The sequence below is a fragment of the Pieris rapae genome, chromosome 7 (genome assembly GCF_905147795.1).
Source record: "Pieris rapae chromosome 7, ilPieRapa1.1, whole genome shotgun sequence".
Taxonomy (NCBI): domain Eukaryota; kingdom Metazoa; phylum Arthropoda; class Insecta; order Lepidoptera; family Pieridae; genus Pieris; species Pieris rapae.
The window spans coordinates 2,908,516-2,931,070 of NC_059515.1; the positions used below are offsets into that span (position 1 = coordinate 2,908,516).

The window sequence follows — 22,555 nt, forward strand, 5'->3', positions numbered from 1 at the left end:
GTTTACAAATACCTCCAGGGAATGGATTTCCAACAGTACCCTCTGGGCATACACATGTTGGACCAGATTTTGAAATAATGCAGTGGGCGCCGGAGGCACATAAATAGGAATCACATCCTGGAAATATTAAATACATTAAAATATTTTATTTTGAGAACAACAAGAGCAACATACATAAATTTTTCCAATTTCACCCAAAATTTAGAAAGATATTTTAAAAGGTATGTCCAAAAAAACTCAGTAGATAATCCTTATAAAAATTAATTAATAAATAATAACCATTACCTGAAACACATTTTCCACCTTCTGGTTTTGTGTATCCGGGATTACAACGGCACCACGCGGCGTGATTATCAACCTCACAAAAAGCATTTGGTCCACAAGATACACTTAGGCATGGTGATGCACATGTTCGATTTAGACAAGCAAAGTTATTAGGGCATTGATTGTCTTTGCTACATAATAGTTTCTGTGACGGTATTTGTTCGACAGTACCTAAAAATTTTTTTTTAAATATATTTGTATACCAAATTTAACTTTACGTTAGTTGGAGCAAAAGATATACTCACATCCAGATTTGTAAGGATCGCCAACCATATTTTGTGGACATATACATTTATATCCACCTTGTTCATCATTGCATATTGCGCCATAAGCACAGGGAGCACTTTGGCATTCATTCCTGTTTGTACAACCCGTGTAAGGGTCTCCTTCGTAGCCCGACATGCACATGCACCTGGGTGGGTCACTTGGTGTACATTTTGCATTAATCCCACAAGTAAACCTTTCACAGGGGCTTTTACATTTCTGCCCATCTGTAATATCTAAATAAAACGGAGGCGGACAAACACAGTTTCCGGGCTGGACACACTTTTCATTGGCGAAGCAATCGCTGTCGCTTATACAGCGCTTTTGGTTTAAGCTACAATGACCTGAAATTGAGTCTTTCCCATAACCGGGAGGGCATTTACATACATAAGATCCAACAGTATTAACACATTCCGCACCAAATCCACATACAGGCTGATCAAGAGAGCACTCGTTTATATCTTCACAAGCTCCGTCAATAGTTTGAGAATAACCGATTGGACATGCACAGTAACTAACATTATCAGAAATTGTGATACATTCTGCTCCTTTTCCACATTTCCTTTCTTTTGAACAGCCAGATAATACACAATTACCATCAACAACTTTGTATGGAGGTTGACACTGACACGATATATCGTTACATTCTTCACATAAATTGTATGGATTTCCACTATATTCTGGTGGGCATTTACATTCATAGCTTCCAGGTAAGTTTTTACATATAGCGTTTAAACCACAAGGCGAGCGGCCATATTGAATGCATTCGTTTATATCTTCACATAAACCCGTTTCATGATTACGAGAAAATCCCTGACCACAAATACAAACGTTTTCATTTTCATTTAGTATACATTGCTCACCCTGCGGACATGGATTTGTATTGCCGCAAGCATGAGGTTGCTTACTGATGAAGCAGCCTTCAGTATAGGGATCTCCTTTAAATTGACCTGGACACTCACATTGAAAATGTCCGGGTAAATTTTTGCACACGGCTCCAGGGGCACAAGGATTAGCTTCACATTCATTTATATCTTGACAACCAATCGCTGATGTTGGTTCACCACTAAAGCCGTTTCGACATGTACATTGGGCAGTTTGCTCGTTTAAGAGACATTCAGAATTACTTCCACAGTGTAACGCTTCACAGGGATCTGTAAAATATATTATTTATTAAACTCATTCACAAACATAACCTTTCAATAGGGAGAATAAAATATGTAAACTTACGGCGACAGTCATTTCCAATATTTGGCTCGGGGCAAATGCATTTTGCATTGACATCACAAATAGCATTTCCAGGACAATCATTACTTGTATGACAAGTAAGAATTTCAGAACATTTTACTCGAGGATCAGGGTCTGGGACTGTTCCATCAGGGCATGAACATGAATAGGAACCTTTTTGATTTATACATTCTGCGCCGGCACCGCAACTATTATCTATTTGACACTCGTTGATATCAAAACAATTCTTATAGGGGTCACCAGTAAATCCATCGGGACATTGGCACATGAAAGTTCCAGGTTTATTTGAGCAAAGTGCATTAGCACCACAGTGAGATGTTGCTCCATTTGCTGTATCACATTCATCAATATCGACACATCCAGCAGATATATCATTAGGGTTGAAATTCCATCCCTCATCGCACATACAATAGGCATCGGCCCCTTCGAACTTACAGTATGAATGCTCTCCGCATTGCACATATTCACACGGAGCACGACATTTCAGTTGTGGTGGGGACCCTACGTAGCCAGTAACACATTCGCAAGCGTAACTTCCAATGGAATTAATACAAATCGAATTATCCCCACATAATGAAGAATTTGTGCATTCGTCTATGTCCACACAGACTGATCCTTTCGGTTGGAAACCATATTTACAGAAGCACTGTCCTTCTAGGCATTCAGCATTGTTTGTGCAGTCGAAATTAGATTTACACAAAGTGTTAACATCCACCTGTAATTCGAAATCGTATTAGAAAAAGAGCAAATAATTTGAGAACGACAGAAAACTATTGCTAGAATTTACCTGTTCGCAAGCAATTTGCGGATCTGGGTGGCCACTATACCCTTGAGGGCAAAGACAGTTATATCCTGGTGAGGCATTTTCACAGATAGCATGTAATCCGCAGGGATGTTCTAGTGCCTCACATTCATCCACATCTTTGCAACCATCCGAAGCGCGCGCATCTCCCGTGTAGTCGGGCAAACAATTGCATACGAAGCTTCCTACCGTGTTTGCACAAACAGCATTGGCGCCACAAACCGCTTTGCTATTTTTACACTCATCTACGTCTGAACAAGAAACAACTCGTATCTTATTACAACATCCACCTTTCCCAAATATATGTATATACGTACGAGAAAGATACGACGACAGCCACTACGAAGAAGAAATAGCAGAATAGATACTCATGATAGAAACGATGAAAGATGCAAATCTAGTGAAGAAAATTTAATTAATCAACCGAAAATATGATGACACCTTACGGCATTCCGCTCATTTCTGAAACATACAACTTGAAATCCCCAAAAATCGGTCGCGAGTTAGAGTTATTCCAGTTAGTAAAAGCGTGAATCTACCGCGCATATTAATATGCGGTAGTCAGCGTTGTTCACACGCCGTTATTTAGGATTATAAAGCATTTAACAGACAGAAAACGAGAAATAAGAATAAAGCCTTTTCCTATATTTACCATTGCATTTGACATTGGGATCGCCTTCAAAACCTGGCGGACAGACACATCGATAGGTTCCTGGAAGGTTTTCACAGAGTGCCCCGCGTCCACATGAAGTTCTAGAACATTGATCCGTAGGCGTGCAGGCGACTCTTGGGTCGCCTTCGTGTCCAGGTAGGCAACTGCATTCGTAGCCTCCCACAAGATTTCGGCACACAGCTCCCGCCCCACATGCATCAGAGTTCGCACATTCGTCGACGTCAACACACTGCGTATCAATACATCATAATAAGTGCACTTTGTATAATTTGGACGGCAATTTCCAAACATCGCATGAATTTGCCTTCCATTGAAACACACTTCAGTTCAACTTCAGTTTTGGTTTCCCATGAATTATGTAAAACAATGATTTATTGAGTTATTAATGTATTGAGTTGTAAAAGACATAAATAAAAATATGTTTTTCTTTTATTTTGTGCCACATTGAAACAAACGATTATCAAACAATAATATTATGCCTGGAAACTTAAAAATTTCTGTCATCGAGAGAAGTAATAAAAACCAAATAAATTTAAAGTAACGGCAAAATAAGGCTTTTAAAGAATGATTATATATCTAAAACTCGTTAAAAAAGTTAGTATATTGACTCACTCCATCGAATGGATTTCCTGTATAGCCAGCTTGACAGGCGCATGTGTAGTTTCCGGGATAATTTTGACAAACGGCATTTGAACCGCAAGCACCAGGTCTTCGGCATTCATCAATATCTAAAAAAAAGTCAAAACCAGTCGTGAGCTAATAGGACAATAAATCTCATAGCTTACCCCGATGTAAATAATTATTAATCTATAATTTGATAATGTAATGGCTACCTATATACAGTCATTGTCTAAGAAAATGAAATAAACTATAAGAGTTTTAAAAATAATTTTAGATGATTTGCACGTTTGAATACGTTTTCCACATTTCAAATGACTTGCCCGGATGCGCTCATGAAAATGAGGAAGTTGCGAGCTAGGAATACAAAGTTAATTACTAGGAAGCTAAGAGCTATTAACTTAATATGAACACAATTATCAATTATTTATTACTAGTAAAAAATACATTGTGCCAATCTTAGGAACATTAATAACAGGAAAATTGTCGCGGACCTTTTAAAACAGATATTTTTGATATTTCAGAAATATTATTAATTCGTACAGAATCGCAGTATGTTTATGATCAAATTCGAAATCTTATTTAAATAGGTAAAACAAAGTACACTTATGTCCGTAAAAAAGGAATATATTTGAAATGCTTCTAATTTTAGATTTACTGCCAGTTTTCAAATCAAGGGCGTAGAATGGAAGAGAAGAACTGGCAATAAACTCTCCGTTACTCTTAATTAATAATATAGTTGTAAGAAGATCATGTAGACGTTGACCCTGTATTCCGTAAAAATCAGGACTGTCTAATTAATCGCTTGTAAGATATCAGATTTTGCTGAGTGACGAAGAAAAATACACTTATATGTAATTAGTATTAAGAAGTAAACGCATTTTATTTTGAAATTAAATTTAAACTTATACGGGTTATTATTTTCAATAAATATCTATCTAGTATTGTCTTTTATTTACATAACTTTTACACATTTAAAGAAAAACATTTTTTTACGGATTATAGTTATGTATTTTTGTATTTAAACTTATAATTATTTGTACATAATTTTAAATTTAAGCCTCTTTGTTGGACCTTCTGCTGACTTCGCATCCGGAGAACTATCAAGTCTCCGTTGACCCGCCATTGGGTTCATCGGATCATTGTGTGGTCCGGAGTACTGTGCCATCTACGCGCCCTTCGCGGTCGCGCTTTTTGGGTTTTCGCCGTATTTGGCACTACAAGTCAGGAGATTGGGACGGGATGCGGTCTTTCTTTGCGTCCTACCCTTGGGGGCCTATTTGCTTTTCGTCTGAAGCTCCAGATTCCGTCGCTGCCTCTGTCGCCGAAGTGGTTCTGCAGGGAATGGAACTCTTTATTCCTTTTTCTGCGGTGCCGATCGGTGGCAAGTCTCAGCCATGGTTTAAGCGTTCTTGCAAGACAGCCTCGCGTCGAAAGCGAGAATGCTTTAAGGCATGGGCAGAAGCGGCGAAATCTCGTGATGCTAATACCAGCGAACTCAAAAAAGCATATAACTCAGCCTCCAGGTCCTTCAAACGGGAAATCACTAAAGCAAAGTCAGAGCACATTGCCAGATTTGGCGAGAGATTGGCCCAACTCCCTTCGGGGACTCGAGCCTTCTGGTCTCTAGCCAAAGCTGTCCAAGGGAATTTTTGTCAGCCTTCCATTCCACCATTGCACAGGGAGGATGACTCGCTGGCCCACACTGCGAAGGAGAAGGCCGACCTTTTAGGCTGTCTCTTCGCGTCCAACTCGACTTTGGATGACCAAGGGAGATCACCACCGAGCATTTCACGGTGTGATTCTTCGATGCCGGAAGTTACATTCCGGCAACGTGCTGTCCGTAAAGCATTATCTTCCTTGGACATACATAAGTCGAGCGGGCCGGATGGTATTCCTCCAATTGTGCTGCGTACTTGTGCTCCTGAGTTGGCTCCGGTCTTAACGCGCCTTTTCCGGTACCTGTACTCGCTTGGCACTGTCCCGGAGTGCTGGAAGATCGCATCGATACATCCGATCCCTAAAAAAGGCGATCGCTCCGATCCGTCCAACTATCGCCCAATAGCGATAACCTCCTTGTTCTCCAAAATAATGGAATCCATTATTAATTGCCAGCTCCTGGAGTATCTGGAGGGCCACCAGCTGATAAGTGACTCTCAGTACGGCTTTCGTCGTGGTCGTTCAGCTGGTGACCTTCTTGTATACCTTACGCATAGATGGGCGGAGGCAATTGAGTCCAAGGGGGAGGCTCTAGCGGTTAGTTTGGACATAGCGAAAGCCTTCGATCAGGTGTGGCACAGAGCACTGCTCTCGAAGCTTCCAGCCTACGGGCTTCCCGAGAAATTATGCGATTGGATCTCCAGCTTTCTGGCCGATCGGAGCATCAAGGTCGTCATCGACGGAGCATGTTCCGACCTTAAACCCGTGAACGCTGGGGTCCCACAAGGCTGTGTTTTATCCCCGACCCTGTTTCTTCTGCATATCAATGATATGTTGCAACTTAGCAACATTCACTGCTATGCGGATGACAGCACTGGGGACACTCTTTACACTGGCCGGGCAAGTATTTCTCGGGCAGATGTCGATGAGTACCGGAACAAACTTGTGTCTGAAGTAGAAACCCTACTATGTGGAGTCTCTGACTGGGGCAGACTAAACCTAGTCCAATTTAACCCCAAAAAGACACAAGTTTGCGCGTTTTCCGCTAAAAAAACACCCTTTGTCGCTACTCCTCTTTTCGAAAACACTCTCCTTAAAGCCACAGCCAGCATTGGAATACTTGGCGTTGACATATCGAACGACGTTCAGTTTCGCGGTCACTTGGAGGGAAAGGCAAAATTAGCCTCCAAAAAGCTTGGTGTGCTCAGCAGGGCGAGACGGTACTTCACTCCGGGCCACCGCTTGCAACTATATAAAGCTCAAATTCGGCCCCACATGGAGTACTGTTCCCACCTTTGGGCGGGTGCTCCCCAGTACCAGCTTCTTCCACTTGACCGTATTCAACGAAGAGCGGTTCGAATCGTTGACGACCAAAATCTCTCCAAGCGGCTTGATCCTTTGGCGTTGCGTAGAGATGTGGGGTCTCTCTGCATCTTCTACCGCATTTACCATGGAGAGTGTTCAGAGGAGTTGTTCGGATTAATACCTGCAGCTGAGTTTCATCATCGGACGTCGAGGCAGAATACGAAATTCCACCCGTATCACCTCGACGTCCGCCGTTCCACAACTGCGCGTTTTTCCAGGCAGTTTTTGCCGCGCACCACCACTCTGTGGAACCAGCTGCCAACTGAAGTATTTCCGAACCAATTCGACTTAGGGTCCTTCAAGAAAAGAGCGTACCAATTCTTAAAAGGCCGGCAACGCACTCGCGAGCCCTCTGGCATTGAGGGTGTCCATGGGCGGCGGTATCACTTAACATCAGGTGAGCCTCCTGCCCGTTTGCCCCCTGTTCTATAAAAAAAAAAAAAAAAAAAATTTAAGCCGACGTTTCGCGTGCTTAACAGCGTGCGTGGTCACGCGGTGACTAAAGACAAAGGTGTTAAATGTCAAAAAGTATTACAGCTGCAGAAAATGTTGTGTTATCTGTATTTATTTCCCCGGAGTTGGTATCGACTAAAAGATGTAGGGTTTTTGCAGAAATTGCTCACGGTGTCCTCCATTTTCGCGGATTGTTTATTTTGAGATTTTAATTTGGATATTATTGGATCCCAGGTGTTTGATAATTTTAGGCCGTCCTCTCTATTGAAATTGGCGTGTTTTTTGATTTCAATGGCTTCGCGTACCAATCTTGGGAAGAATCTTTTTTCTTTCGCAAGTACTTTCGGTTGGTCAAAGCGTATGTAGTGATTAGGCCTATCTAGTGTGTGTTCACAGACTGCTGATTTTGTGTGTCGTCTATGTCTTATGTCCGCAATGTGTTCCTTGAGTCTGCTGGACATATTGCGTTTAGTTTGCCCTATGTAAGACAGGCCACAGTCGCAATCCAGTTTGTATATACCTGCATCTTGCAATGGGGTGTTACTTTTGATTGGTCTTAGGAATTGCTGAATCTTCTTGTGCGGCTTGAAAATTGTATTAATGGAAGCTCGTTTTAGGACCCGGCTAATTCTATCTGTAACTCCCTTCACATATGGCAGGTAAGCTGGCTGGCGAGGAACTGTTTGTGTCTTGTTTTTGTTTCTGTGATGCAGCCGGGGGATGCGCAACTTGTTTCGCAATTATGTACAAATAATTATAAGTTTAAATACAAAAATACATAACTATAATCCGTAAAAAAGTGTTTTTCTTTAAATATCTATCTATCTCGAAATTTACTTAACCTACGCCCGATTTCGTGATACTCCGGACCAATGACAATTAATAGTAATATTTCAATAAAGTATCTGCTATGGTACGATATTTTTGAATACAGAAAAGAGATACATAATATAAACCCACCTCGACATTCTTCTTCGCCGTCACCTTCAAACCCACGGTTGCATTTACATATAAAATGAGCAGGAAGATTGCAACATTCCGCATTTTCCACACATCTCGCTGCTATGGCTGGGTCTTCACATTCATTGATGTCTGTTAAGAAAATTTTATATAGTGTGCTCAATCCATAATCAAGAGAGGCCGTGCACGTTAAAAAAAACTAGAAACTTTTAAAAATATGCAGTTATACACTATGTTCTGACTACTTTTATCGTGTATTGACCACTATTTTTTTACTATATTTATCATTAAAAAGTGAAGTACATATATATATTTCCAACTTACCTTTGCAAGAGAATCCGTCTCCAACATATCCAGGGAAACAAGAGCACTGAAAGCTTCCGACTGTGTTCGTGCAATGTGCGAACACATCACAAGGCCGGTCCTTACATTCGTTGACATCTGAATTAAATAAGATATTTAAGGCATAGACGTAATATAATGATGATAGATGATTTTGTGATAATCAAAGGAAGGAAATAATATTGGCTTTGAATTACGCGAATATACATTTACATAAATCTTTCAGCATTATAAGCCCGCGTTTATATCTGCTAAAGAAGTTTTGTTTAGAAGGAAATTGTTATCTGTGGGCACGAGTCAAGTCTATGCTTGTTGTTCTTAATACAGATATTCAGAGATGAGCCTAGCTGTCTGACTCTACTGATATGTGGTAGAGAGTTACACTAGGTATAAACACATATACAAAAATATTTTTACATTTGAATTTCGGAACCAGTTCTTACCAGGATTCGATATATTAAATCTTCCCTCATCATGTAAATAATAACCGTATCATTATTTATTTTAGCTTCTTACCTTGTTCCTGACAATTGCAGCCTCCGAACCCATCATTACAATAGCAAACACCATTTAGACAAGCACCATTTATACACTGCGCCCCATCTTCTTTGGTACAGTCATCTATAAAAAATTCATTATAGTAATTTCAATTTATTATATAATAGATTTTTATTAAATTCTGTTAAAAAAGTGAAATTATGAGATGTTATATGTTTGTGAATAGCAATTATTTCTTTCTTAGGTTACGAAATATGGCACTTTTAATACTTATTTTTCTCTATGATCCGTTTTTAATTATATCTGAACTGGTATTATAAATATTTTAGTACTAACCTGAACACTTTAATTCGGTTCTAAGCTCATCAGATGCCTTATAGCAGTCGGGTACGCCATCGCATAATTTTGATAATTCGTATAATTGTAATATTTGAGTCGATTCGTTAACTTGACAGCCAAAGTAGCCGTCTTCTAAATTTAAGAAAAACACTTCTCGTTTTATTCCTAATCCTATTCCGTACTGGCTTTGCGTCGCTACCTGTAACGAAAATTATTAATAACATAAGCGGCAATAAAGATCTTTAATTTAGTCGCATTAAGTCTCAGTATAGAATAGCATTGTAGTACTGGAATTTAATATATGAACTCCATAAAATAGAATTATATAGGCGCTTTAAAGGGACTTGTAAAGTCGCGTTAATAATGTAGGTAATAAATTTGGATTTATGTACAGTAAAAAAAAATTAAAAGTTGGTAGGAATTAGACCACAGCGATATTTTTGTACAACTAATGTCAGTCAGTCAGTATGTCAGACACTTTGCCCTTATATAAATCATAATGATATTTGATGTCTAAAGTATAAGATATTATCCAGTCGATTTTTTTTATATTGTTACAGAATAAATAAATTACACATTTCTAAAAACAATCTATGTATCACCAAAACTGTATATGACTGAAAATGCAAATGAAAATAGAGATGTGCTCCATCAGCAACTGACTTTTCTGAAGAATAAAATTAAGTTAAAAATGAAAGAATAAAATTTTACTTACATTTGTTGTTATGACTAAGAGCGTCCATACCACAAGAGGTAAGGTTTCTTTGTACATTGTCTCTGAAACAAGAAAATTGCATTTAATGAAACATTACGGATTAATGAATTAAATCAAATCAAATTAAAAATTATTATTAATATAGGTAACATTATGTACACTTATGAACGTCAAAAAAAGAAATATACATTATATGATTCTAATTTTACATTTACAGCTCTCAAATCAAGGGCGTAGAACGGAAGAGAAGAACTGGCAATAAACTCTCCGCCACTCTTTAAATTTATATTATATTCACAAAACGAGATTTACAAGATCTATAACTGCCTAAATACCTTAAAACTGTGACATCGTCAATACATACAATGTTGTCGTAAAGTTAAGCTTTATACTTATATATATTATATGTATATTCTTTAAAAAAAGATTAAAGCAAGATTGATTAAAGTACGGTTCGACTACAGTTGATAACTAGAGACCGAGCATGTGTTTGAATCCCTACTGTGTTTTTGAATTTTGTATGGAGAAACAAAACATCTTGAGAAACCTGTATATATCGGCCAAGGTTAAACCCCTTTTTTTTAATTATGAAATATTCTTTGATACTAAAGAAATTAAAACAAATAAGAATCCAGTTTTCTTATATTGAAAATCAATGTAAATAAACAATGAAAAAACATTTAACGAGCAAGCAAGTTTACTCTATGAAATTTCCTAGTTTAGCTGTACGATTGTAATTTAAATGTTATTTTGAAAGTTTTTTACTCAAGGTCTTGTTGTAAATAATATAAAAAGTTGTATTGTGTTAAGTTGAAATTTATCATATATGAGTTTATGAATTATAAATTTATGACTGTAACAGGGTAGGAAAATGTGTAGAGTATTTTCTTCATTTATAATATCTGACCGTGACCCGGTTTTTTAAATTATCTACCAAAATTTATACAAACATATAATAATAAATTTACTTTGAGACCTTGACCTATGCTCTATGAAAGCAATAATAATATCAATAATAAGAAATTTCTCTCCAATATTTTGTTACGTAACGGTTATATTTTTCTCCCTTATTAGGTATATAAAGCTACTACTTTCTTTACCAACAATTAAAAACTAGCGAACAGGCGATTCGTGTGAGTGATGGGACCGAGGTTGGAGCCGGTGCAACTTCTAATGGTCATTAACAAGACGAGAGATTTCGGGAATTTCTACAAAACACGAGTTTAAAAAATTCAGAGTTTTGCTTTCGACATTGATGACGTAACAATAAAGAACTCTTCTTTGCTTGATGAAGTCATTTACGCATATAAATATAACTTCGTAACTCACTTTCGTGTTAATCCCATATTTTCTTACCACGACTTGCACGGAAGAAAAACCTCATACTATCTATAAATGGTCGTTATTTTATGTTTTTGTTTGATGAACCATTCGTATAAAATAAATTTGGTTTCGTATGAAAGTAACTAGGCTCATACGAAGAATAATATAATATGAGAAACTTATGCGGTGCTATTTAAGTATTTTATTTACGCATGCGACAAATGCTAAGGTTATATATAGTTCGAGGTCACTTTGAGAGAGAAGTCAATTTAATTATCAAGTGGTCTTTGTAACCACTAATGTAAGTGATTGTATGTAAGTTTATTTTTGTAACAGTTATGGTATTATGGTCATAAAATATTATGGTCATATAATATTCCATACAAACTTGAATAATAATAGGACTATAAAATGTAGACATACACATGATCACAATGTGTTTAGAGTTGTTGTTGATAATGTGTCTTATTTATTTGCCAAAACTACTTAATAATATGTATATTCAAAGAATAAGTATCGCAATTCGCAATACAGCGAAAAAATGCTGCCAGCATTAAAAGTATACTGCCACAGGGACTTGTTTGTTTTCTATTTATCCCGTAGTAAATTATTTTTACTAGGTAGGTTCAGAATATTGTAAATACTCTGAATTTACAATATTTTTTTTATTTTATTCAAAACAAATAACATAATAAGTACATAAAAATATACCTAATAACCAACCTTAAAATGTAATTATTAAAAGGAGTCCCTTTAGGCAAGGTTCCGAAAATATATATATATATATATATATATATATATATATATATATATATATATATATATATATCTATATATATATATATATATCTAAATAAATAAATAATAATTTTATTTATTTATTTAGATATGTAACACGAGTATTATTTGAAATCAATTCTAAAAGTTAATGAAGTAACGGAAAATTTATAATTATTAAATGATATCATTTAAATATAAACAAGAATGAAGGTTCTTTTTAATAGGAATTATATATTGAATGTCAAGAAAATACAGTTTTATTTTAATCGCAGCCGTATTGTGGTAGGTCTAATTTTAAAATAGAACAATCTTGATATATCGTATCAATCATCTTGCTTGTACACGTGACTTAACTTTAAGAGGTATATTTGGTATTCCTAGCAATTATTTCACTTACGTTCTAGCATTTGAACAATATCAGTTTGAAAGGTGGGAGGAAATTAATACTTTTATTGAAAATTAATATTTTATCATATACGTAAATCGGTCCTTCCAATTGAATATGTCATATGTGGTTGAAGGACTAAATATGTATTTGTGTGTTTATTTTCTCTTTGCAATTATTTTTGGATGCACATTTACCGTTTTAGTAATCATACTACAGCTCTTGATTTATTTATGAATGTATATACAAAACTGATTTACATCCTGTTGATGTAAGAGGTCACATGTATAACTGGATTTCGTTCAATCTCGACCAGAACTTTAATGTCACCTTCTCAATATGTTTTTAAATTTAGTGTTCATCGTAAAGTTGTTATTATAAAATGTTTTTAGATAATTTATAAACGTATGTATAAATCATTTGTTACATTGAATTATTTATATATTTTGGTACTTTTGTACTTTGCTACACTTAATGTATTAGGAGAAACCCTTTCAGCATACCGAGAGAAATTATGCAATAATTAATTTGTACTTCTAAAAAAATTCCTTCTTTTGTAAACAATAACTTTACGAACTAACTAGTAACTAAACACTTGTACAAACTAACTAAACACTTTTTTAAATATATATACAAAGATATCATAAAAACTTTACTTAAGTATCCGATAAAACTACTTACAACCTCTTTTAGGGAACACACTCTCTTCTTGTGTTCTATTAACTAATATTACTCAAATTTAATAATATTAGAAAATTAAATTATCAGAGAAAACTTAAGGTTCTAAAACGTTTTAAAATGAATCGTTCAATTGTATTTACGTAAAGTCATGTTTTTGTTCGATAGATGCAGACAAACTAATTATGAAATAAAATATTTACTTGGTCTGCGTTGAAGAAAAATTGTACAAAAACATACAAAATGAAACGACTTTAACCTATTATTCAGCTCTATTGTATGTATGGTCATTAATATTTTGATAAAAACTACTAAATTTAACGTTGGCAAAATATTTTTACATTTACAAATTAGGATCATTATAAATAATTTAGCTACTAGTAAATATTCTTGTATTATTTTTACTGGGTATATATTTACGCTACAAAAGAAATTTCACATGTAATTTGTTGGGAAGAATAGATATAAATATATTATTTTGACCGCATAACACATTTATCAAACCCCTCATGATACCATTATATTTAAAATTTTCATTTTTACAAAACAAACTGACGCTAATGTCATCATTATGTCGTTATTAATAATATTCGAAAGAGTTACACTGTTTTGTTTTTAAGGGCTATGGGGTTTAATCTGTATTTATAATAAACTTAAATGGTTAAGGTCACATACATTAAAAAACTGTGCAATGAATTGGTGTTTATAAAGTGCCTTTAAAGAGGTTTCATTCAAACATCCTTTTTTTAATATTAACTTAACGTTAGTGTAACACTTATCTAGACAACAACTGCAATCAAAAGTATTTATATGTGTTCCCTGCTTTTTCCTCTTATTAAATTAACAGGGAACATATTAATATCATAGTAAAAATTTGGAATAACTTTGTTTAAAGACAACTAATGTCTGCTGTTTAGCCTAGTACATGAACACTTTTGTTTAAACAACTTTGTTTCAATACAATTGATGTCTACTGTAAAGCCTGTTCAGCCAAGTTCGCTTGTTTAAGAAGAAAGTTAAATCTGAGCTTGTAATAAGGACAAACATATTGAAAGTTTGGGTGTCCGTCTGTATATGACATGGCATTCACTTTCACATCTCGGGTTCTGACAAAACGTCGGTACGGAAAGTGGGCTTTAAACAATAGCACCATAATAGTTTCTCTCTCTTGAGAAACAATTCTATGTACATGTATGTGTACACCACTGATTCTAACTATCTTTTAACTTACTGATTGTTATTTCAAACTGTGGTAAGCAAACATTCGGGAGATTATTGGTCTTAAAATATTAAACATAAAATAATTAAGTAGTTCATTTGGACTGTGTTGCATCACTGCCACTCCCAAAACTGAGGTCATACGTTGAATAAATTGATATTTCTTCCATTGTGAGGAAACCTGCATGTTTTGACTCAAACGTTCGTTAATAAACAAAGGACTTACGGAGATTAATTTGAATCCAAGACCCACGGTAGGTTATTTTACTAATTGTAAGTGAATTACGAACAAACATAACTTCTACTATATATTTAAATCTAATATTGATGTTTTTTTTTATAGAACAGGGGGCAAACGGGCAGGTGGCTCATCTGATGTTAAGTGATACCGCCCGCCGCCCATGGACACTCTCAATGTCATAAGAATTTAGTTGTATCACATTTTAAATACAAATAACATAATTATAAAAGTATCTTCAACCTTGTAAAACTCGTTGACTTCATTAACACTTTATGACGAATCTACTTGTATGAATGTCGACTCCTTTGCATAGAACTAAAAATTATTTTCTTAACAAAATTCTGCTTCCTAAAACAATACATATTTCAAGGTTTTGGGTTGAATACTAAAATAAGTATAAAGCATCTGCACAAAATATGATTAGAATTATTACATTGCTGGGAGTCGAACCAAGTTGGTAGAGCTAACTGTGAACTGGTTGGAATGTAAATTTAGAATTAATTTAACACCTTTTCTATGGACGTTCATAAATGTACTAGGTTTTTTATATGAATACAGTTATAATGAGTTTGAGAATTTAAACAGAGCTCTGGACCCAATGAGCGACGGTTGCGGTCACTAATACGTCACAAGTTTAACATATAAATGTCAACTTTATAGTAAAAACTAGTTTGATCTTTATTTACTCGGATAAAACACATTTAAAAAACACTCGATGAATTTAAACCTTCAAGCTCAGATAGTTTTATAAATTTAACTCTCGCATAATAATCTGTTCAAATATATTTGAGCGGCTTTGGCCTAGTCGCTCTCATCTCTTAGGCCATAGGTTCGATCTCCGGCTGTGCACCAATGGAAATTTCTATGTGCGAAACTGACATGTCGTAGACCCAAAAAGTCAACGGCATGTGCCTGGCACTGGAGGCAAATCACCTAATTGCCTATTAGATTTGAAATAGATCACAAAACAGCTTGTAGCACCACTGATTATAATAAACCTATTTAAACGGTTACACAATTGTGGAAGATAAATTTGTCTTTCGCATTCTAGAGGTACAATAATATTATTTGTATAAAACTTTTGTTAGTCAGAATATTACGCCTGAGTGATTTCAAGCACCTTATTTTCTCAAACCTGTACATTTCTTATCTTTCACGAGAAATAAAACTTCATATCATAATAGATTTGATTATAGTGTATCCTAAGAAAAACCATCGATAAGCGATAAATTCTAGCGGTACAGCTATTTTAGACCCGTAGCGGAACAGCAGTAAAATATGAGTAATTTCGCTGACACCACATAAGGAATGAAGCACGGAACGAATTTAAATGTACTACAGAAATGTTTCGCTCTAATTCACAAAGTACGGTAACATAATGACAAACGAGAAGTATTTTAATTGGAAAAGTAATGTATAGTTGAGAGTGTGACAGGATCAGAAACACTCGCGTCACTTGAAAAGTTTTATTATTCATTACATTCCTAAAAGTTAAACATTTCATCAGACAACATTATCTTTCGCTTGTTCAAATCAACACGGTCACCATGAAATTTGATCAATCTTTATAAGCTTTTGACAATTGCCTTTCGCTAAAGTAAACTGATGTTTCTGAAGTCTTAACAGTTTAGTCTAATTAATTGGTGTGTTTTAAAATGTTTGAAAGTATTAAGTCACATAAATTGGACATCATAAAAATACTATAGAGCAACCATGGTTAACAAACTTGTTTTGTAATTATATTGTCTAGTTCCGGCGGCAGAGACATGCAGCGACGTCGCGGCTAAGACATCACGACTAAAATTATTAAATAATTACTCATTATACAGTTCCTACAGATATACATATTCAATGACACACAAAATATCGTGATCGTGATGATAGATAATACTTAGAACCCACTTTCTGATAATTTGTCACGATATTTTCTAACAACATTTTCCTTCCGATTGTTTATATTCTACTAGGGCATTGAAAAATACCAAGTCACACAACACACAATACATTATATATACGATACGAAAAATATATGTATGCCTGTTTAATTATGTGACTTTTTATGCTGTTTATCAGAAAATCAATCACATGACAGTGAGTCAGCCAGTATAATTAATAATTAAAGATACTTAATATACCACAACAAACGTCACAAAAAATAATCCCTACGATGGAAAAAATAATGGTTCATAGCTCGCGTGAGATAATGGTATAGAATGACATAACGGTCACCGGCCTGCAGTCAATGACAGGTGTATGGGGTATTATACCTATAACATCAGCTGTATAGTGACGCCATATGTGAACGTCAATTAATACGTACAACAAAATATTAGAGCTGCCAAACCACAGTTCCGACTTATGGACTGCAGTAATTAATTGCAGTTGATGTGAAAGTAGAGGTTTTTTGTGATTTACATGTTACATTCACTTAGTTTAGTTGGCCCGTAGTTAACCGTCTATTTAACTGCTATTATTATTCATTGCTTTGATTAAGAAAAATCGCAGTTATAGTATTTAGAGATGTGATTTATGTTAGAGAAGTGGTATTTTGTTAAATACATTTTGAGAATTAATAAGAATATCGTTAAACTATATGAATTCAAGTAAATTTCGGATTTATCAACCTATATAGATTATGATTCAAGCTCGATGTCAGTTATTATTATAAATACTAAATACATTAGCAAAAACCGAACAAAATTATTCTATACGGCCGTTTTGGTCCGTTTGGAGTCTGTAGCCCTATAAATCCAAGCTTCATTCCGTAATTTATATTTTAAAGTTTCGACACATCTAAAACGAGTATAAATTTTTGTACTATATGGTGTATAAGAAATGATAAATTATGTAAGCTTTTACAACATTCAAGACTAGCCTCTAAACTGATGCTTTTGAAGTTCGTAGAAAAGTTTGTTTTGGTTATTTAGAAAATATAGTCGATTGCGCGATAAAAATCAAATTACTACTTAAAAGTGTTTTCTTTAAATTACTACTTTCTACGTTGCAATGGCGTGGGATATAACATTGTATGATTAAACAATTAATATAGATAGTACAAGTTGGTTCACATTAATACAGAGTACGGTCACATATTAGTTATAGTGAAAAGATGCTTATGTGCTTTATGGATTTTTTTATATAGCGGAGCACGTGAGCCTGCGAGACGCTCAAAAAGGGCAGTCACGCAGCCCATAGACACCCACTTTTAGTGGGTGAGTCGCCAGCCTTTAAGGGAGGAGTACGCTCGAATTTTGAATATTTGGAGGTCGTATCTCTCAGGGAAGACTCCCGCCGGTAGTCGATTCCACAGTTCGCTAGTTCGCAAAAGAAAATGCCTTGTGAATCGGACTGTGGAAGATTTACAGCCATCAAGGTGATTTATTTTAAATAACATTAAATCTATTAAGATTCTGTGGAATCGCCTTTTTTTGGAGTTACAATATTGACGTAAGCGTCGGTGTAACAAAAACCGCAAATTGACGAATAATAATATATGAAATTAAGTTAAATTTATAACATTTATTCTTTTAGTTATATGACATTTTTTTATTGTTACGAAAAAATATATATTTCCATATATACTTTGTATCGTATACCAATTTTAACATGATCAATATTCCTATAATATAACTTATGTTTCATAGAAGAAATCAGCTTGAAGGTATAACACAGATTTAAATTAACTCAAATGTGTAATACCAAATACGCGAGCTCGGAAAAGTATATTGGAAATTTAGTATTGAGGAAAATTAAATAAATTCTTCTTAGTTCGTAGAATTTCAAGAGTTTATTCACTACATTACGTCAGATTAAGTATGGTGTTTATGTCGGATGCCTCTAAGTAAATCGCTTGACTTTATATGGATATGAAGCGGGTTTTTACATAAGCAGTGAGCGCCACCTAGTGAAACCGTGTCCTTTCTTGTCAATGTAATAGGAGAGTAAGCCAATTAATTATTTGCTTTTACTTTAAATAAAGATTACTAATTTAATAAATAAAATACAATAGTGAATATCAAACTCCTAAGGCAACAAATCAGCTATAATTTATTTAGATATTACGAATGCGTAAAAAAAATTTATGGGTTGAGGAGTGGTAATTTAATACGAAAAAGTTTAAATCAACAAACTTGTCTATAATTGAAATAGCTTCTAAAAGCTAAACAACTACTAAACAATACATTCGTGTAATATAATAGTATTATTTTTTACTGTATATAAATATTTTTAATCAAGGATTACATGATCATAACATATACGAAATATACTAAAAACCTAAACAAAATAAAATAAGAAATTTATAATGAAAACATTAATTTATGGAAAATTTAGAACTTTGAAAGCCATGCATTGAGAAAGCCATTGTATTGGAAAACAGTTAATGTAATTGCAGACGTGGAATTATACAAATACATTACTGTGAGTTCAAATAGAATTCAACAATCTAATAGGAATATCTAAGGTCTCCGAAATGTTTCTCATACGATTACAGTTACAAATATTAATGGTGGAGTAACAGTATAGTGACCGTAACTTGGTTGTTAGTACTATTGTAATAAGAGCAGAAAGGAATCGTGGGACCGTGAGAGTTGCGACACAGCCGCGCTTAAACAGTGAGTTCGATGCCAACCTTGAGATCATCGGTGAGTATGGAAGCAGTGGTTCACGGGGCTCATTCCTCCCGGAGTAAACGATCGCCTTCCTCGCCAGACGAACGCCTAAAGTTCAGTGGAAATTCCACGGACCACCGACGGGTACTTTGTAGGTATACACAATCCAGTTGTATAACTATAAACACACCATCACCACACTGCACCTACACTCCTAGTTTAGAGTGGATTTTAATGGACACGAACGGAATTCAGTAACGACGCACGTCAGTTGTACGAACAGCGCGCTATTCGTATTGGGACTGGGTGAGTGCCGTGAGCCGAGTTGCGCAGGCTGCGCGCACGCACCTCGCCCCTCCCCCGCCTTCACCACCCGTCTCCACCCTCTAGCTAGAAACGAGCGTCGGGCGGCAAGGCTTTGCATGGAGCCGGATCCTCAATCTGATAATAAAACTGCAAGAAACTGCATGGGTGAAGACAAACCGGATAACCGGTCAGGCATTTTTGTATTATTTAGATAAATGATTCTTTTCATTCCTTCTCTGCAAGAGTTCGCAGTTATTAACATATTCTTTATCGAATAAATCACATATTAATAATTATATAATTATATTAATGTGGCGTTTTATTCAAGAGAGATCTATTTTTTATGTAGCATTATAGATGACAAGTAGAATAATTTATAAAGAAAGTTATTATTATAATCATTTTAGTATAAAATTGCGTCTTTTTAGTCTAAAGTAAAACTTGAGTTAAAACATCTGTCTCTATTTTTTTAAATTATGGCCAAAACCGAGGCTAAGGCTAATAATATTAACAATAGATTACTCAACGATTTAACACCCATTATCTTAATTCGTTTGAGATCGTTAAAAGTAAGATAACTTACAAACAGAATATGAGTTAGATTACATTTAAAAAGAAGTTATTGCACAATGTTTAAGTAACATTGGTACTACAGCTCTACACCCTCTATATATAAAGTTTCATATTGAAGACATCAACGCGCTCGCTCCCTTTTTTATTTCATTAGAAATTATACAATTTAAAAAGTATAAAAACCTTAAATACTATTTTTTATTAATAATATGCGCACAACGGACCTAATGAGCGGCCTGAGTTATAACTGAGTCCAGCAATCAAATAAAATATTATCAAATTTAATTTGATAGGTTGAATTAGATATAAATTATAAAACTGTACTAAATTATAGTTAGATAGTTCCTTATAAAACACAAGCGCAGATATAGTCATATTTAAAAAATATTAGTGATTAAACGTTGATTTTGTTCATAGGTACTTCTAAGGTTCAATTATCTCATACTTTACTAAGTAATAATAAAACGTCTAACAGTATTTAAAGGATAGCAAGAACTTAATATGTCATTTGAACGACATTTATAAAATTTGTTATATATAAATTTTCAAATGTTCTCTAACCACAGACATAGACTTATTCAAAACCGCAAGTATATATTTATAACGAAACAAATTCTTCACAAAAATGCTAAATGAATTTTTAGACGAGTTTCGTTAAGACAAGGTACCCGTGATACCGGTGACCGGCTAACGGTCACTGTACTTATTCGAACTTACTTCGAGCGGTTCGAGTTGGAGGGCAACTTTAATCAACAAATCAGAATTGCGGACTTTGAGTCTTTCTCTAGTTGCACGGAAACATTAGAAGGTAACTGTTCCTTTAGTTACACGACTACTTACTTGTAACAGTGAGCAAGAATTCAAAGAATTTTACATTCATCGTACTTACGTTCGTTTTATTTACATTTTATTTGATTGTGTTAACAATTGAAATTAATTCTTTATTATTAGTCAAAACAATAACACTTAATGCTTTTTTCCCACGTCCTACAACGAGTAAGTCTGTGTCAAATAATTTTTGGTACAGTCTTACTTAAGAAGAGCAAGGTACAAAGCAAGGTGCAAGTGTATATATGAGTTATATAAGTCATAGTGTATAATAATATTTAATTATTTAATACTCAAAGGCCCGGATGAAGACGTCATTATCATGACCCACACCATTGTCACGGTCGGCTTCCTTTTGCAACCGGGGGCCGCCATGCAAGGTTGAAGAGCAAATTACTAGTAATATCAAGTATCTAAGTAAGAAGCAACATAACTCTACACGTCGTAAGCTAATTAATGAAGATATGCGAATCAGCTATTAAATCAATTCTAACGTAAGATTATGGTAACTAATCATTTATATACAAATTATCTTGATCTGCGTAGGATTAGATGTATGCTGGACAACATTTTTCTGCACAGGTTTTATCAAATATAAAAATATATTTTTTTATATTGCCCTTGTTACCATAAGAGATTTTATTTATTTACTGGATTTAAGAGTACTATACACATAAATCCCCGAAAACAGACCTATCAACTCTCATAATTTTTTCTTACATAATGCTACATATATAAATTAAACTAAATGGTTACCGGGAAGAGATCGCTCGAAAACGATAAGGCCGCCAGTTACCCTCCTATTCATTTAATTATTCTAATTGTATTATGTTAATGCGACGAGGTATTACTAAATAAATGTCATGTTTAGGCTTAAAGTAAAATAATTGTTGACTATCATTTTGGAATTTAAATTTGTTATGATTTAAACGGCTGTAAGCTGTAATCGATGTACCTACCCATAGTACATTTATTCTTAAGACCAATTCCTATATTATATCTAACTGGTTACCTCTGCAAATTTATATAAATTGCTGCTGATGCCCACGACTGTATAATTACAGAAAATTCTTATTAAATTCCCAATCTATTTTAATAGTAAAGTTTATTCTATGCAATGAAGCGTTTTATACGTAACAGTGTTATAGACGATTATTTATATAAAGGGTGTTATTTAATATAGGGTGAATTTATTTCTTAACTTGTATTTTGTATCATATTATTTTATTTACAAAAGCTTTCCAACGCTCGGCACATTGGTACATATTTATTATACATGTGCTGGTATTAAGACATTATGAAACATTTATATGTCTAACCTAATTTACTAATAAGGATATTTAACATAAAAAA

At 34.7% G+C, this 22,555-nt stretch overlaps 1 protein-coding gene across 1 annotated transcript in view; it reads right to left on the reverse strand.

Moving 5' to 3' along the window:
- LOC110992775 overlaps nt 1-19,942 on the reverse strand; it is a 68,176-nt gene extending 48,234 nt beyond the window's left edge. The window contains exons 1-8 of the mRNA XM_045628996.1: nt 19,516-19,942; nt 10,261-10,322; nt 9,543-9,744; nt 9,225-9,329; nt 8,691-8,807; nt 8,367-8,498; nt 3,924-4,039; nt 3,291-3,540 (exon numbers count right to left, since the gene is read on the reverse strand). Coding sequence (XP_045484952.1) covers nt 3,291-3,540; nt 3,924-4,039; nt 8,367-8,498; nt 8,691-8,807; nt 9,225-9,329; nt 9,543-9,744; nt 10,261-10,317 — 979 coding nt within the window. The 5' untranslated portion in view covers nt 10,318-10,322; nt 19,516-19,942. The remainder of the gene's footprint in view (nt 1-3,290; nt 3,541-3,923; nt 4,040-8,366; nt 8,499-8,690; nt 8,808-9,224; nt 9,330-9,542; nt 9,745-10,260; nt 10,323-19,515) is intronic.
- Between the last annotated feature and the right edge of the window lie 2,613 nt (nt 19,943-22,555).